Source organism: Sorex fumeus, unplaced genomic scaffold (genome assembly GCF_029834395.1).
Source record: "Sorex fumeus unplaced genomic scaffold, SorFum_2.1 ptg000148l, whole genome shotgun sequence".
In the NCBI taxonomy this organism is placed as follows: Eukaryota; Metazoa; Chordata; class Mammalia; order Eulipotyphla; family Soricidae; genus Sorex; species Sorex fumeus.
In genome coordinates, this window is record NW_026606205.1 from 430489 (window position 1) to 446550 (window position 16062).

Below are 16062 nucleotides of genomic sequence, written 5' to 3' on the forward strand. Positions count from 1 at the left end.
GTTGAGCTATGTCCTGTATCTACCTAGACAGATATTTGTTTGGATCACATCAGTGGTGCTTAGGGGAACCGTATGGGATGCAGCTGAACCCGGGTCAACTGCATGCAGGGTAAATGCGGTACCCACTGCACCCCTCTGGCACCCCCAGACTTTTAATGAAGCGTTATTTTCACCCACATATTTTAGACCCGTGATTCTCAACCACTTAAGTACACCAGAGCTTGTCTGCTGAAATTTCTGGTCAGTGAAAGTTTGTGACAGAGTAAGTGATTCTGGAACCATATGCCCAAGTGAAACTGGATGGCACTGCCTTTGTGCCAGGCCACGAACCATTCTCATTCTTCACTGTAACGGTTGAAAACCAATGAAGTACAGCAAATGAGGGACCCTACATCTCTATGGACCGTTAAGACAGCAGTAGAATCTCAATGACGTTCCCCCTAAATCATGCTTAGATGGTGTCGGAGCCTACATGCTGCTTAGAACAAGAGTAGATTCTGGTTCTATTACCTACCAGGAAGGTAGAGCTCTCAAGGCCTTTCCAAGTTGCTGACAACAGTGTGGGAAGGCAGCTGAATATTCAAGAAACCAAGAAAGCTTGGCCTAATGGGCCACTGGAGACAGTGTCATGATAGAGACCACTAACACGCCCACCCTCAGCCCAAGTGAGCAGGCATCACTTGGTCGATTATCCATTTACCCAGCAGTGCTGAGGGCAGATGTGGGAGCTTTGTCACAATCTTCTCAGTGCCTCCGGGTTTATAAATCCACAAAAAGGAGTATCTAGTTTCCCCAAGTAGGCAATACTGCCCCCTAGGGGGCACTGTTAGCTTCAAAAATGTAGATTTGTAAGGAGTTCCTCACCACTCTCCCCCGCAAAAAAGCAAAATACTATAGGTCAAATAAATTTGGGAATCTCTGATCTAATCCATCTCTTCATTTTACAGCGGAAGCATTTCCACCCCCAGCGATGGCACAGCTGGGTGTTTAACTCCACATTTTGTATTTTTCAATAGCGTTACCCACCACTGGCCCACATCAATTAACTCAATCCTGGTTGTGGTTTCCACCCCCGAAAGCCTCTGGGCCCAGGATCCTGAGGACGCATCTCACCATCTAAAATTAACACAGAATCTGAGACTTGCCCAGAGGTGGCGGTCCTTTCAAGAGGCACCATCCCCTGCCTGTCGGTGAGTTCCCTGCCCCCACATTTACAATCTTGCTCTCACGTATGCAGGCAATATGGTCCCCATGACAGAATTTGCCCACGGAAAGCCCTGCCAACCAAGATCTCGCTAACATGCAAGCGTCCTCCTCGATGGCCAGGCATTCAGCACTCATCCTTCACACACGCACTGGAGCAAAACCTTCCACGGGCCTGACAGGCCCCCCCAAGAGCTTTTTCCCAGGCTCACATCAGCAGCGCCAACTGCCTCTGGTCCTTTTACACGAATTTATTTCTATACAAGGTTCTAAAAACACCCCTTTGTTTGTACATAAGTTTTTCTTCTTTTTTTTCTTCGTTTTAAATTGGTTTATAACAACTGGTTTCCTGGTGGGTCCTCCCCGCCCCCTTTTCTGTTTGCTCTGAAATCTGTCATGATTTAAAAAAAAAAAGGACAAAAGAAAATAAAAATGCCATTGGCCAGAAGACAGGGTGGGGGGGAAAAAAAATTAAAAAAAAAAAGACAAAAATAAACATCAAATATGAAAATTCTCAGATAATGCATTTATAAACACAGAAATGGTTACAACAAAGATGGCCGTGATGAGTGGGTATATATATATTTATATATATATATTTATATATAAATCCATGTCCGGCAACTGACCGTGGCACCTATGAGCAAAGTCCAGTCCTTGTGTTTGCCCTGAACTCTCCCTTCTCTGGAACGCCCTTGTCGTGGGGTTCCCGAAAGGACACGGAGGTCCCCCGGCCCCTCGGGTGTGGGCAAGGGGCAGAGAGCCCGGCCCGGGCCTGGGTGGGCAGAGAAGGGGCGAGGCTTTGGGGAGACCCGCGAGCCCTCCTTCCCAGGCCAGCCCCGGCCATCTCCGCCCTTGGCCCTCACAAACAAAGGAGGTCCGAGGACCCCCGCCCCGGGGATCTCCTCTCAGCGACAGGTAGGAAATGAAGTGAGACCGTGGAGGGAAAGAAAACGGCGCCCGGCGCCTGGGCCACGCGGGCCGGACACGGGGCCCGCCGCCTCTCGTCTTCTCTCAGCCCAGACGTGCGGGGGATTCTGAGGGTAAGGAGAGGGGAAGTGCCCACACTGGGAGTTTCTCTGAGGTCGTAGCAAACCCCTCCCCTGAGCACCGAACCCCCGTGATTCCGTTTGCTTGGAGAAAGCTCTGCTTGGGATGGCGCGCCCCGCTCGGCGGAGGTTCCTTCCGAAGGGCCGAGAACGAGGGCGGTATCCTGGGTGGGCAGCCGAGGCGAGGGAGGCGAGGAAGAGGGGCCAGAGCGTTTCCGCCCGCGGCCGGGGGGCCTAGGAGCTGGCCAGGTGCTCCACCTGGATGGTGCTGGTGGTGACGGTCAGGCAGATGTCCTTGTGGTGCTCCGCCGTCTTGTACGGGGTCAGGTCGAAAGAACACTGGGGCGGAGGGTTGGGGTTGCTGTCCCCCCCGCCCCCACCCTGGGGGGCGGCCCCGGGGGGCTGGAAGTGCGGTGGCTGGGGCGGCTGGGGCGGCTGCTGCTGCTGCTGCTGCTGGGACGCCTGCGAGGCCTGGGCCTGGGCCTGAGCCTGGGCCTGAGCCTGAGCCTGAGCCTGGGCCTGGGCCTGGGCCTGGGCCACTGCTGCTGCCGCCGCCGCCGCCTGCACTTGCTGCTGGAGATCAGGAGGGTTGTGTTTGCGCATGTGTTTCATAAGGTACGTTTCCTGGAGGAGACGGAGGCAGGAGGCCAAGGGGGAGAGAGAGGCCAAGAGGTTACTCGGAACTGGCACCCTCCGCGCTCTCTTCGCTTCCTACAGAGCACTGCTCGTGGGAGTCACTAGGGGCCCCGGGAGAGACGCCTACAGGGCTGGCGAGGGGGGAGAGAGTAAGATGGAGCCTGGGCTGCAGTGCGGCCCTTCACTGGCACGGGGAAGACCCCTCCTTTTCTCAGAGATCTTGTATTTTTTTATTTCCCTCCTCCTTTTTCTCTTTGTGGGTCACACCCGGCGATGCACAGGAGTTACTCCCGGCGGTGCTCGGGGGGACCCTATGGGATGCCGGGAATCGAACCCGGTCGGCCACATGCAAGGCAAACGCCCTACCCACTATGCTATCACTCCAGCCCCAAGTTGCTGTATTTTTTTTTTATGCTGAAGCAAGATAGACTGTTTGGCCACCCTTAGAGAGGCTTAACGGACCAAACATCCTCTCTATTCATCCTCAGCTGCAGGGTCTATTTGATTTGTTTTCTCTCTTCGGGGGGGATTTTGAGCCACACCTGGTGGTGCTCTGGACTTGCTCCTGGCTCTGTGCACTCAGGGGTCATCCATGGCAGGGCTCGGGGCACCTCACGGGGTGCTGGGGATCAACCTAGGTTGACCACACGCAAGGCAAACGTCCTACCCGCTGTACTGTCTCTCTGGTCCCCATGTCTTGCCTGAGTCTAAACTGGGACTAGGGAAGTGGCAGGTGACAACAGGGCTCTCTCCCCAGGGAGCGGGAACGCAGGGGCTGGGGGCACTCACCGACGTGTATGCCCGACTACAGATGGTGCAGGTGTACACCTTGGCATGCTTCACCGTATGCGTAGATAAGTGAACCTCGAGCGAGGCCGCGTCTGTGTACGCCCGATGACAATTGTGGCACTTGAAGGGTTTGTCTTTGTTGTGCTGCCGTCTGTGGGACTGAGGAAAGGAGGAGGCGTCAGAGCACCGGCCTCTGTTCCCTGCCACCCCAATCACTCTGGCCAGGCTTCCCGGGTCCTGGGCCCACCAGAAACGGTCCCAGGGAGTCCTGGCACTGCAGGCTGAAGAAAGTGGTACTTAGGCAGCGCACTAAGGCCCCTGACAGTACCGCTGAGCTCTGCCGGGTTCTTTCAGGCCTGGGGCTCACTAAGGAACAGCAAGACCATCCCAGAGGCTCTCAAGGCCAGAACTATTCTTTTCCTAGGGCCACACCTAGCAGTGCTCAGGGCTTCCTCCTGGCTCTGTGCTCTGGGATCACTCCTGGTGAAACCAGGGGACCATACGGGGTTCCAGGGCTGGTACCCAGGTGGGTTGTGTGCCAGGCAAGTGCCTGACCCGCTATTACTATCTCTCCGACCTCCACCAAACCAAAACTATTTTCAAACTAAGAAGTCCCTGCCTTTCGATTTTCTTTCTCCCACGAGTATACAGAGTACCAGAGAGATCATCGACAACAAGAAAATCAGGTCATTTTTCCAGGAACCCAAACATTCTTTTTTTTTTTTTTTTGCTTTTTGGGTCACACCCGGCTTTGCAAAGGAATTACTCCTGGTGGTGCTCAGGGGACCATATGGGATGCTGGGACTCGAACCCGGGTCGGCCGCGTGCAAGGCAAACGCCCTACCCGCTGTGCTATCGCTCCAGCCCCAGGAACCCAAACATTCTTAAAGAAATGTCCACAAATGGATAACCACTGTCACTGTCCTCCCATTGTTCGTCAATTTGCTCGAGTGGGCCCAGTAATGTAACCATTGTGACACTTGTTACTGTGTCTGGCATATAGAATACGTCACGAGGAGCTTGCCAGGCTCTGTTGTCGGTAGCTTGCCGGGCTCTCCGAGAGGGGCAGAGGAATCGAACTCGGGTCGGCCATGTTGGCTGCGTGCAAGGCAAACGCCCTACCCGCTATGCTATCGCTCCAGCCCCGATAACCACTAATCCTCTCAATCTTTTTATGGGGGATAGGTGGGTGTTCAGAAACATTAGCATGTAATGGCTTTGTTATTTTTACGTGAACCATGAAACAGTTCCTGAGTTTTTTTTTTCATTTTCAGAATAGCTAGAAAAAATTATTTTCTACCTCTCTAGGTTCCCCAGTGATCGGTAAGCAGCCTTTATCCACTCTGGGGAAGTCCATATCCTCTTCCCATGTTTTTGTTTGTTTGGGGGCCACACCCAGCAATGCTCAGGGGTTACTCCTGGCTCTGCATTAAGGAATCACTCCTGGCGGTGCTCGGGGGATCTCATGGGATGCTGGGGATGAAACCCAGCTCGGCTGGGTGCCAGGCAGGTGCCCTCCCTGCTGTGCTACCGCGCCTGCCCCAACATGTCCCCTCTTGAACATTTTCTTCTTGATCCCTCCACTCATGTCTGAGTCAAGCGTCATTCAATAAACACTCTTTTATTTTTGCTTTTTGCGTCACATCCGGCAATGCACAGGGGTCACTCCTGGCTCTGAGCTCAGGAATTACTCCTGGCGGTGCTCAGAGGACCCTATGAGATGTTGGGAATTGAACCCGGGTCAGCCACATGCAAGGCAAACGCCCTGCCCGCTGTGCTATCACTCCAGCCCTCAATAAACTCTCTTGACGAAGAAAACACCCAGCGCTACCAAGAATATGGGTGAGCATGTGAAGGGCTTCCCCAAATGGGGGCTGCCTGTGCCGGGGGGCACCCCAAGTCCGCTCACCTGCAGGTTGGAGAGCTGGGTGAAGGCTTTCTCACAGCCAGGGTGGGCGCATTTGTACGGTCGATCCCCAGTGTGGATTCTGCACGGGGCGAGAAAAGACAAGGGACGGGACGTCAGCAGGGCCGTGCCGGGAGCCGCTCGGAAGCAGACCTCGAGGCCACGGCGCCGCCCAGAGCCAGTCTCCGGGAGGCGACGCTGGAGAGCCGGGAGGGTCCGGCAAACGGAGGCACAGGCAGCCCCCGACGGGGCCAGACGCCGCAACTCCTACAGTAACCGAGCCTCACGCACGTGCAGAGAGTGAGGCAAGCACACCAGCGAGAAGAGGAAAACACAACACACTTCCTCCCGGACCCCTGCGCGACAGCCAGCCACGGGCCGCTCAGACTCCAGCTCCGCTCCCTGGAAAGCGCCGTTGTCAGACAGAGGGAGAAGAACGCCAAGTACGGAAAGTCGCCGAGATATTAACAACCCGTGCCATCTCCTGGGGGCTCTACCCAGCCGGCCCCTGCGTGACAGGACGTGCCTCCTTCGGTGCCAATTTCACCTCTTCCCCGACGCTACGGGGCCCGCATCGGGGCTTCAGAGCCATCGGGGGCACCAGGTGCTTCCGCAGACCTCGGAGAGAAAAGCTCGACCGCACGCCTCTTCCCGCGAGGAAAGCCCGCGTCGTCCTCTTCACCGAGCAAGGTGCCCGCGCGCTCCTGCGGGGAGTGCCCACCTCCGGCAGCAGCCGGGTGAGGAGAAACGAAGGCCGCAATGACTCTGGACTCCGGTACGGCTTGAGCGGCTGCACTAAGAGCTCGTCGGTCCTTCCGCGTGGTAAATGATCTTCCTCGCCGCACTGCAGGGTCAGACCCCAGCATCCGGAGGAAGCAGCAGCTCTTGGCTTTGCCCTGTGCCAGCTCTTCCCCAGGCGGGACTTGTTGGATTGGATGTGCGGCTCCGGGAATCCCTTGCAGCCTGGCTTGGCGTTGGCGGGGTCAGGGCCGAGCCAATGGCCGCCGGCATCCGTTCAGGGCAGGTGTCCCGAGTTGCACGTCGAATCTTCACCGCATCCATCAACGGCATCCATGGGGGGAAGCATCTTGCAAAAACCACAACGTTCTCGGGGAGGGCAAGGAGCACAGGCAGCTCTGCTTCATGGGAGCATCTTCGTCCGCCCTGTCGGGGACGCCAACGCCGCTCTGGCCCCGGGAGAGACGCTTCCGAGTGTCCGCTGGCGCTTCCACTCGCTCTGGGCGCTCGTCCGCCGGCTCTCTCCGCCGCGTGCAGGTCACGGTGCTCCGCCAGCCGGGCCTCTCCGCCAGCCACGTCTCTCCCCCGCCCCCCGCATGCGGGTGGTTGTGCGTGTCCGGGGCGGGGGAGGGGAGGGCATGCCAGCGGGGCGGGGCAGGAGCCCGCCACTCTCCCTTACCGTGTGTGCTGCTGGAGGTGGGAGAGCTGGCGGAAGGCCTTCTGGCAGTACGAACAGTTGTAGGGCTTGGCCCCCGAGTGGATACGGAGGTGCTGGGCCAGGTAGGAGGTGTTGGCGAAGGTCTTAGAGCAGTGCGGGCACTTGTGGGGCTTGATGGTCTCCGTGTGCATCTTGGAGTGGATCCTGCCGGGGAGGAGAGGAGGGAAGGGGGGAGGAGGAAGCCGTTCGACACCGGGGGGCTCCGCTCGCTCTCTGCCGGGTGGGAAGACGTTGCTTGATGGCTGCGAGCACCCCCGCCGCCCTCCTCCCAAACCCTCTCCGGCCGGGAGGGGCTACTGCAGAGGACCCCCGGAGCCAGATCGTTGCGGGTCCTGAGGCGGTGGGCCGGGATGGCAGCGAGGACGATGAAGCGAGCGCGGCGACCTACGGCTCCTGGCCGCCTGACAAGCCTTCGGTCTCAGTACCCCTTGGCCCGTGGCGGCAGGCGGGCGCGCACTCACCCCAGAAACCCTGCTTCCACATAGAATTCGGAAACAAGACCGGGGCGCCCGTGCCCAGGTGGGGGAGTTCGGGGGGGTGCCCGCAGCTCAAATGCACACACCTGGGCTCGGAACTGAAGCACAGAGTGAAAGCGGAGCCTGCGCGGCGGAAGATTTCCAAACACAGACAGAGAGAAACCGCACGCATCGTTCCGGACACCTCGCCCGCCCCCGACCTCGCGGACGCCTGCCTCACAACTGCTAGGACACGAAGAGAGTTCGGTTTTCCACGGACGGACAGTAGCGAGGGAACGGGAACGGGAGGCCCCCCGAGGGCCGAGGCCGCGAGGCAGAGAAGAAGAGACGGCGCCGAGGGCTGCCTTACCGGGTGTGCTGCTGGAGGTGGGAGAGCTGGCGGAAGGACTTCTCGCAGAAGTTGCAGTTGTAGGGCTTGGCCCCCGAGTGGATGCGGATGTGCTGGGCCAGGTAGGAGCTGTTGGCGAAGGTCTTGGAACAATGTGGGCACTTGTGGGGCTTGGTCTCCGTGTGGGACTTGGAGTGGATCTGCATCTCCGACTTCGAGTAGAACGTCAGGGAGCACATCCGGCACCTGGGCCAAGTGAGGGCAGCGGTTAGAGCCCCCTTCCCGCCGGGCGGGCTGGCCGAGCCCCGGCCCCCAGCCCCCGCCGGGGCAGCCCATCGGCCCAGGCCGACCGCAGGGAGATGCTCAAGAGCCGAGGGGCCAGCCAGGCCCGCGCACTGCCCGTCCTAACGGCCCGCCGAACCAACGGACGCCCTCGGTGAGCGCCGGAACCAGCCTTCCTCGGCCCGGGAGGGAAATCTGACTCTGGGCCTAGCGTGCGTGGCTCTCCCAGAGCAAGAATCATCTGCTAACTTCGGGTTCCAACTTATCACAGAAGCCCTTTTCTCAACGCCCCGCGTCTAAAGTGATATTCCTCGGGCGCTGCTTTCAGGACAAACCAACTAGGTTCCCTGGAACGACCTTCCTCCCGTCTCCTCGGAGGATTGTTTGCACCGTAAGAGTTTCCCCTGCTTCTCTGCCAGGGGCAGGACGGGGGCGGGAGAGTATCAGAATGAAGTGGAGGAGCAACCTCCCCATCCCTGCCTGATGTTTCTCTGGCTACTCCCGGGTCCTGGGCAGTCAGGGAAGAGTCACTTCTGATAGGAGCCAAGGTAACTGCACTCCGAGAGTCTCCGGGACTTGCAGAGACAGCCGGCCTCCACGCTAGCCCTGCCCTCTCCCCAGCACATGGCGTCAATGTTGCACTCCGGGTCGGTATCAACGGCATCCGAACACACTTCCGCGGGTGAGCCTCCTCCTTGCTCTACGCCCCACAACGTCAAACACAGAAGCGTCTGAGATTAGGGAAAACTGCCCCCTATGTGCGCGGGAGCCCTATCGCTTTCTTGACCAAGGATGGACTAGCAGAAGAGGGAAGTCCCGCATCCTTGGGTCACCCTCCGGCTGATCACCGGAAGGGGGTCTTCAGAGTGGGGAGCGAGCACTCCTGCCGTTTTTCTTATCCCAGAATGTCGGTAAGAGAGAGTGAGACTACAAAGAACTCTCAGCTCTAGCCAGGGATGGGCAAGAAAGTACTGACCTCCGTGAGAAACGGCGTTGACCCCTAGCACCGTAACAACCAACCAAAGAAGCCAACCTAGAGTTCATGAGAGAAAAAAAGATACCCGCCCTCTTCTCAGTTGGGGTTCGGTCTCTGTCTACTAGAACTCCCAGCATTAAGGCCAAGTTCTACTTCTCCAGTCATGCGTTAACTCTGAAGGCACTGACCAATCCCCTGCTGTGATCTGGGCGGGCCACAGTGATGATACGGTGTCCAGAGGACACAGGTCACAAAGTCCAGCTATCTGGCCTCTATGGAGGCTTCCGTGCAAGACGTCTTGCTTAGCTCCGTAAATCTCAACTTTGCGGCCTCTGAGACAGGGAGGCAAGTATCTTGCCTCTAAACACTCAGAAACTCGAAGGAAACCATCAGTATTATAAACTGCGCCCGTGCTAATGGCTATGAGCTCAGGCCACTCAACACATCACCTGAACAGAGGTCACAACGGGGCACATCTCTGTCACCTGGAGAGCCGTCTACCCAAGTTCCAAGATAATGGCCCAGGGTCGCTCGAATTTCTCAAGATGAGCAGAACCACACGTTTCTTCAGTCTCAACCCTCATTTACACGTGGAAAGAAACTAGTATGACTGGACACCCAACAGTATCCCAAATAAGGAACTGCTAAAAAAAAATTTTAAAAAAATTTTTTAAAACCCCAGAAAAGAACTCTTTCCATCGTTTCCATCCCAAAAAGCCTGTAGAGCGTTAAGGCTCCAAGCGCTGGCTCCGGGGGCGGGGCCCTCCCGAAAGACTGCATCTCCCAAGCGTGAGAACGGCTGCCGTTTGTCGCCGGCTGGGTCTCGCCAACCACTCCTGCTCGCAATCAGCCCGGTGCTCCAGAAGGGAGCACAGCCATGGTGAGTTTCAGCGCTCGGCCAAAGGGCAGTTATATACCCCCGAGCCCGAGTCAGGGTCCGAGCTGCGTTAGGCTCACACCGGAGGGACTCCTGCAAAGGCTGGACAGTCATGTGCCCAGAGTGGGCAGGCACTGACCACACCTCGATGGCCATTCCTCAGTTCCGACCCTGTGATCTCAAGCAGCCAAGAAAGAGGAAAAGTCCTTTCACCCAAGGGGGCGGTTGGTGGCTGTAAAGGAATCTGACTTTGGAGAAGGGTGGCAGTGAGTAGGGAGCAGTGGGTGAGGATATTAGAAACATGGATTCCAGCGAGCAGCAAAGCCCCGGTCACTGGGTGTGTCACCCCTTTTCGTGAGCGGTGCCCCTTGGCAATGCCATGGCCTCTGTTATTGTAAACTGATTTGGATTATCTCATTTCTTCCCCTACAAGGCTGAAAGGCCAATTCAAATATTCTGATTTCCCCTCCAACCAATCATTGACACAGCATCACCGACTCCTTTTACACACAGGAACCAAATGGCAGGGGAGAGAACCCCCCTCCCCCCACCTCGTCAGATGCCACACATCGGGCACAAAGACAGCTGAGCCACCAGCCATGTGGTTAAAGGACTCGCTGGGACTCCAGAGATCTGAGTTTCAGAAGAAACCCCTGTTCGCCCTGACCACCGTCTGCGCCTCTCACAACCAAGGCTTCTCCTGTACACTCCCACGCGCATGCATGGGGCCCTGCGTACAGTCCCCGGGGCCTGCACACTGAAGCGAGATCACACTTCACGGGGACTGAGGGGCTGCGGAAGGTCCCACCCTGGCTTGCCTGTGTCCGTCATTTCTCTCCACAGCGCAGTCTGGGAAAACCAGCGATGGCCTCAGCGTGGGTCCAAACACGAGACCCGCAGTAGCCCGGAGGCCCCTGGCCCTGTGGAGGATCGAGCCACTTCCCACCACTGCCCTAGTACAACTGACCTGGGCAGAGCCCATGTGGGGCGGGGGGGGGGGGGGGGCCGTCTCCCTGTAGGCGAATACCCCCAGGACCAGAGTCCTACAGAATCAATTGAAAAGGGACTGTTTTCAGCCTCGGACGTGACATAACAAGAAACGCCTTTAAGTGACTCAAACTTGTCAAGTACCTTTATGATACGGAAACGATGCAAGCGTTTTCCCGGGAGACTTTTATTGGATAACGCGTGGTACACCTGCAATAATAAAGCTGCAAGGAACTTTCGGATGAGCTGGAACTCTGCGTGCTCGCCTCTGTCTACAGAGCGACACGCCCTTCGTCTGCCCTTTCAAAGAGGGTCTCGAACCTTTGGCAAGTCGTGGCTACTCTCCACAGCAAAAGTGTACGATAGGAGAAAAGATACACGCTACACGCTAAAGGCCAGTCTATTTCTTATCTCATCTCTTCCGAATCTCTTCTGCCCCACAATCTGCTACCTACTCCCAACGACTGGGGGGAGGGGGCGGCATACACAGAATTTTCCCCATTTTACAGATGAGGAAACTGAGGCGCAGAGAGGGGGGGGAAAGGACTTGCCCAGGGTCACACAGCAAGTTCGTGGTGGAGCCGGGAACTGAATCCATGAGCCCAGGGCTCTGTCCATTTCCTGTGCCGCAGTTCCCTTCGCCCCTAAAATGGGAACAACATTGCCCATCTCGGTACACTAAGGACAGACCCCACCTCCCAGCCATGCACACCTGCCCCTGCCTGCGACAGAACCGTGACAGTGGCGGGGCCCGAGCTGCTCACTGGGCGCAAACTCCCCAAACCCCGACGGGCCCCTGGAGAGTCTCGAGGGGCCTGAGCGACGTGAGGTTCCGAGGGCCGGGAACGGACCTCGGGACTCGCTTCTGGATGGAACCACATGCAAAGAGGCACAGGACGCTCGCTGGCAATGCACAACCGCACCAGAGTGGAGAACCAGTCACTCCCGCGAGCTGGGAAGTGAACGACAGCCGCTGCCTGAGCATCTCGGCCAAGGAGGGACCCGGGCGGCGTCCCGACCCTCCCGTCCTCTCAACCATGCAGGGTCAGGCAGGAGGGCCCAGGAGCCGGTACGTGGCGACAGAGGTCAGGGCTCAGGGCTTCTCACAAAGGCTCCCCAGGAAAGCGAATGGACAGTGGAGAAGGCAACACGGGCCTGGAGACCAGGGCCTCGAACCTCATCTACCGCCTCCATACAAGCATGGAACTCCGTCACTCTGAGACAGGCGCATCAACGCTGACGGCCCCCAAAGGGACGGGGGAAGATGGGGCAGCCCGCAGGGAGGCGACACCCCCTCCGTCCCCGCCCCCACAACACCACACCTGACATGCAAGCGGATGAGGCGGAGGCTGGCGGGGTGAGGGGCCTGAGCGGGGCGGGACCCCCTTCCCCGGGCTGGGGCCCGGCCCCTGCCGTACCTATAGGTCTTGCCGTCCTTCTGGTGGTCGTCGTCATCCTCCGGGGAGAGGACGTAAGGGTCGCTCATCTCGGGCAGCCCCGACTCCAGCATCCGCTTCTTCTTCCGGCCGCGGGGGGGCTTGGGGGCCACATTATTACTGCCGCCGCCACCGCCACCGCCACCGCCGCCACCACCGCCACCGCCGCCGCCGCCACCTTCCTCCGTGAGGGTGGCGGCCACCTTCTTGGAGAGGTCGGGGACCACCTGCAGGGCTTGTGAGCCAGGGGGGAGGGCTGAGACAATCATGGGAGCCGAAATGGGGAAGGTCTGAGCGGACGAGGCTGTGGTCACTAGGGAGCCTGAGGGGGACGTGATTACCAAACCAGGACCTAGGGCAGGGAGAGAAACACGGCAGGGTCACGGCAGGGTCACGCCGCGGGCGCCAACCTGGCCCCGCCCCCCACGCCCCTGTCCAGGCGACCCTCCCCACCGCCCTCCGCTCACTCCCCTGCCCGCCCTCCCGCCCCCGGCTCCGAGCACATACAGGGCAGAAAAGAGGAAACCCCAGACCCTGCAGAGAATTAACGGTCTCCTGACCCGTCCCCACCCCAACCCTGGTAACAGTGAAATTTACCCCGTGATTGACTCCCTTCTCTTCTCCACCTCTGAGAGCAGGAGACTCCTTGATTCAGAGAAGGAAAGAATGTCACCTCCTCAAAGGCAGGGCCCGCATCTTCTACTTCTTTGTACCCCCCCACAACGCCTAGCGCACAGCCAGGCACGCGGCAGGCGCTTCATGAAAACGCGGTAGCTGCGTCATCGCACACAGAGCCCGCGCCCCCTGTCCACGGCGCCCTCCGGCCCGGGGCACTGATCGGGGAGGACCAACACCTCAGATGGGACAAGCGCGGAGTTGCTCACCGGCAGTCATCAGCCCGGTGGACGGCACGGGGACCACGGTGATGTTCTGGGTCACGGACGGCTGGCTCTGCGGGGGCAGCTGGTCTGACTTGGACTCGGTGTCCATGCTGATGCCCGAGGGCAGGGACACCGAGGCAGGCACGGTCAGCAAGGTGGGGTAGTGGGGGGCGGCCAGCCCACAGCCCTTCTCAGGCAGCAGCTGATCCTTCATCTTGTTGATGAACATCGTGTTGTCGATCTAGGCGAGAAGGAAGGGGCGGGGAGTGGCCTCCTCGGGGCGCGGCGGGCTCGCCCTCTGCCCATCAAGACCCAAGGGGTCCCTCCAGGCACGCCTCTGAGATGCTGCCGGTGCGGTCCGGGACCACCGCCAGAAAGGAAAGGGCGCGAGACTGTCGGGGAGTCTGCGGCTTCCCGGGGCAAGTCAGAGTCCCCGTCCCCGAGCCCGCGGTCTACCACGTGTGCAATCACATCAGGTCGAGGGGGCGGGAAATGGATGTACTGTAGCTCAAACATAGTAGATGGCTAAGAAAGGCTGTCACGTGAGCCTTCCATGAGTGAGAATCTTTTCGCTGGTGCAGGATCTTGTTTAAAAATAAAAAGAGGAGGGGCCAGAGTGATAGCACAGTGGGTACGGCGTGTGCCTTGCACCCCGCCGACCTGGATTCGATCCTCGGCATCCCATATGGTCCCCCAAGCACCGCCAGGAGGAATTCCTGAGTGCAGAGCCAGGAATAACCCCTGAGCATCGCTGGGTGTGACCCAAAAAGCAAAAATAAATAAATAAATAAAAAGAGGACCGGAGCAATAGTACACCAGGGAGGGCGATTGCCTTGCACATGCCCAACCTGGGTTCAATCCCCAGTATCCTATATGGTCCCCAAGCACCTCCGGGAATAATTCCTGAGTGCAGAGCCCAAAGTAACCCCTGAGCATCACCGGATATGACCCCCCCCAAAAAAAAACAGGGAAAAAAATAAACTTAAAAAGTTATATGTAGGGGGCTGGAGAGAGAGCACAGCGGGCAGGGCATTAGCCTTGCATGCGGCCAACCCGGGTTCGATTCCCAGCATCCCATATGGTCCCCTGAGCACCGCCAGGAGTGTAAAGCCAGGAGGAACCCCTGTGCATCGCCAGGTGTGACCCAAAAAGCAAAAAAAAAAGTTATTATGTATTGAGGTCAGAGCAATAGCACAGCGGGTAGGGAATATGCCTTGCACACTGCAACCTCAGTTCAATGCCTGGCATTCCCACATGCACCCCTAAGCACTACTAGGAGGAATTCCTGAGCACAGAGCCAGGAGTAAGCCCTGAGCATCCCTAGGTGTGACCCAAAAAGTGCAAAAAAAAAAAAGTTCTATATACATATGTCCAAGAGGTGCAGTGGAGCAGAGCCATAAAACCATCTGTACCCGCACCTCTGGGCTTCCAGACTGAAGCCAAGAGAGAAACGCTACAGTTCTCCCATGGTGCGGGGTACCGGACTAGCACACAGTTTATCCAGCTGCAACTTCCTACTCAGAGACGAGGACACAAAGGAGTCGCAGCAGAAAGACACACATCACCTACCTGTCCTGAGACCGTGGGGATAGAAGGCCAGAAGTACGGGTTAGAATTGAAGTGAGATTCTTCCATTCTACCTGGGAAGAGAGACCACAGAGCACTCAGGACCGAGTCCAGAGCAGGAGCAGCATCGGGGACGGGGCCTAAGAAGCACCTGGTCTCTGGGCGGGCACCCACCCCAGCTGGGGCTCAGCAGGCAAGAGCGGAGCCTCCAGTGCTCAGGGCCTTGGGTGGCGACCACTCAGCACCAGCTCCCGGCCCAGTCAGAGGTGACCGGGGGAAAAAGGCTGGGCAAAAACACTCTGGCCGGATGGAGGACAGGAGGAAAGGCACTTGCCTTGCACGCAACCAACCCGGGATGGATCCTTGACATCCTATAGGGTCCCCTGAGCCCCACCGGATGTGATTCCTGAGTACAGAGCCCGGAGTCACCCCTGAGCACCGCTGGATGTGGCCCAAACCGCTCCCCCACCCCACAAAAAAGAATCTGCATATTGGGTGCGGCCAAGAGAGTGCAGCAGGGAAGGTGCTGGCCTTGCATGCAACGGACCCGGGTTTGATCCCAGGCACCCATATGGCTCCCCGAGCTCCGTCAGGAGTGATCCCTGAAGGCAAAGCGGGGTGTGTCCCAAAAAAACAAAACCAACAACAAAGAGGGCAGAGCCAGGAATAAGCCCTGCACACAGGAGTAAGCTCTGAGCACCGAGAGGGTGTACCCCAAAAACACAAAACAGAACGAAAAAGGAGATCCAGCCTATGTATCTGTGTTCTGTGCAGCCTGTAAAGATTCTGGACCAGAAAACACGTCCAAGGGAACTAAAGAATGAAACCGGAAGGGGTGAGAATTAAGGGTTTGTCCTGAGCACCAGTGCCACCTGGGGACAGTACCCACCAAGCTGACCAAGGTCTAAGAGCATCCAGGGTGCTGCAGAGGGTCCCACACATGCTGGGACAGGCTCCAGGCACTGGCGAGGGACCCAATCTAAAAAGGGATCTCAGGGCTGGAGCGACATTAAGAGGGGAGGGTGCTTGCTTTGCACGTGGCCGACCCGCGTTCGATCCCCAGCATCCCATATGGTTCCCCGAGCACCACCAGGAGTGATTCCTGATGGCAGAGTCAGGAGTAACCCCTGAGCACTGCCTGGTGTAGCTCGAAAACAAAAAAATATATGCAGTAGTAGTAATGCACTGTAGCACTGTCCTCCCGTTGTTCATCG

General features: G+C 57.9%; 1 protein-coding gene across 9 annotated transcripts in view; it reads right to left on the minus strand.

The window, feature by feature from the left end:
* Positions 1-1439: 1439 nt before the first annotated feature.
* Positions 1440-16062, minus strand: part of ZNF384 (zinc finger protein 384) — a 168242-nt gene continuing 153619 nt past the window's right edge. Inside the window, exons 2-11 of one of the 9 annotated variants that reach the window (XM_056106811.1) lie at positions 14852-14923; positions 13286-13523; positions 12999-13046; positions 12384-12753; positions 11517-11609; positions 7865-8089; positions 7001-7183; positions 5587-5665; positions 3678-3836; positions 1440-2876 (exon numbers count right to left, since the gene is read on the minus strand). In XM_056106811.1, the coding sequence (XP_055962786.1) occupies positions 2487-2876; positions 3678-3836; positions 5587-5665; positions 7001-7183; positions 7865-8089; positions 11517-11609; positions 12384-12753; positions 12999-13046; positions 13286-13523; positions 14852-14917 (1851 nt within the window). In that variant the 5' untranslated portion in view covers positions 14918-14923 and the 3' untranslated portion in view covers positions 1440-2486. The remainder of the gene's footprint in view (positions 2877-3677; positions 3837-5586; positions 5666-7000; positions 7184-7864; positions 8090-11516; positions 11610-12383; positions 12754-12998; positions 13047-13285; positions 13524-14851; positions 14924-16062) is intronic. The other 8 variants (XM_056106810.1, XM_056106812.1, XM_056106813.1 and 5 more) reach the window with 8 other exon arrangements.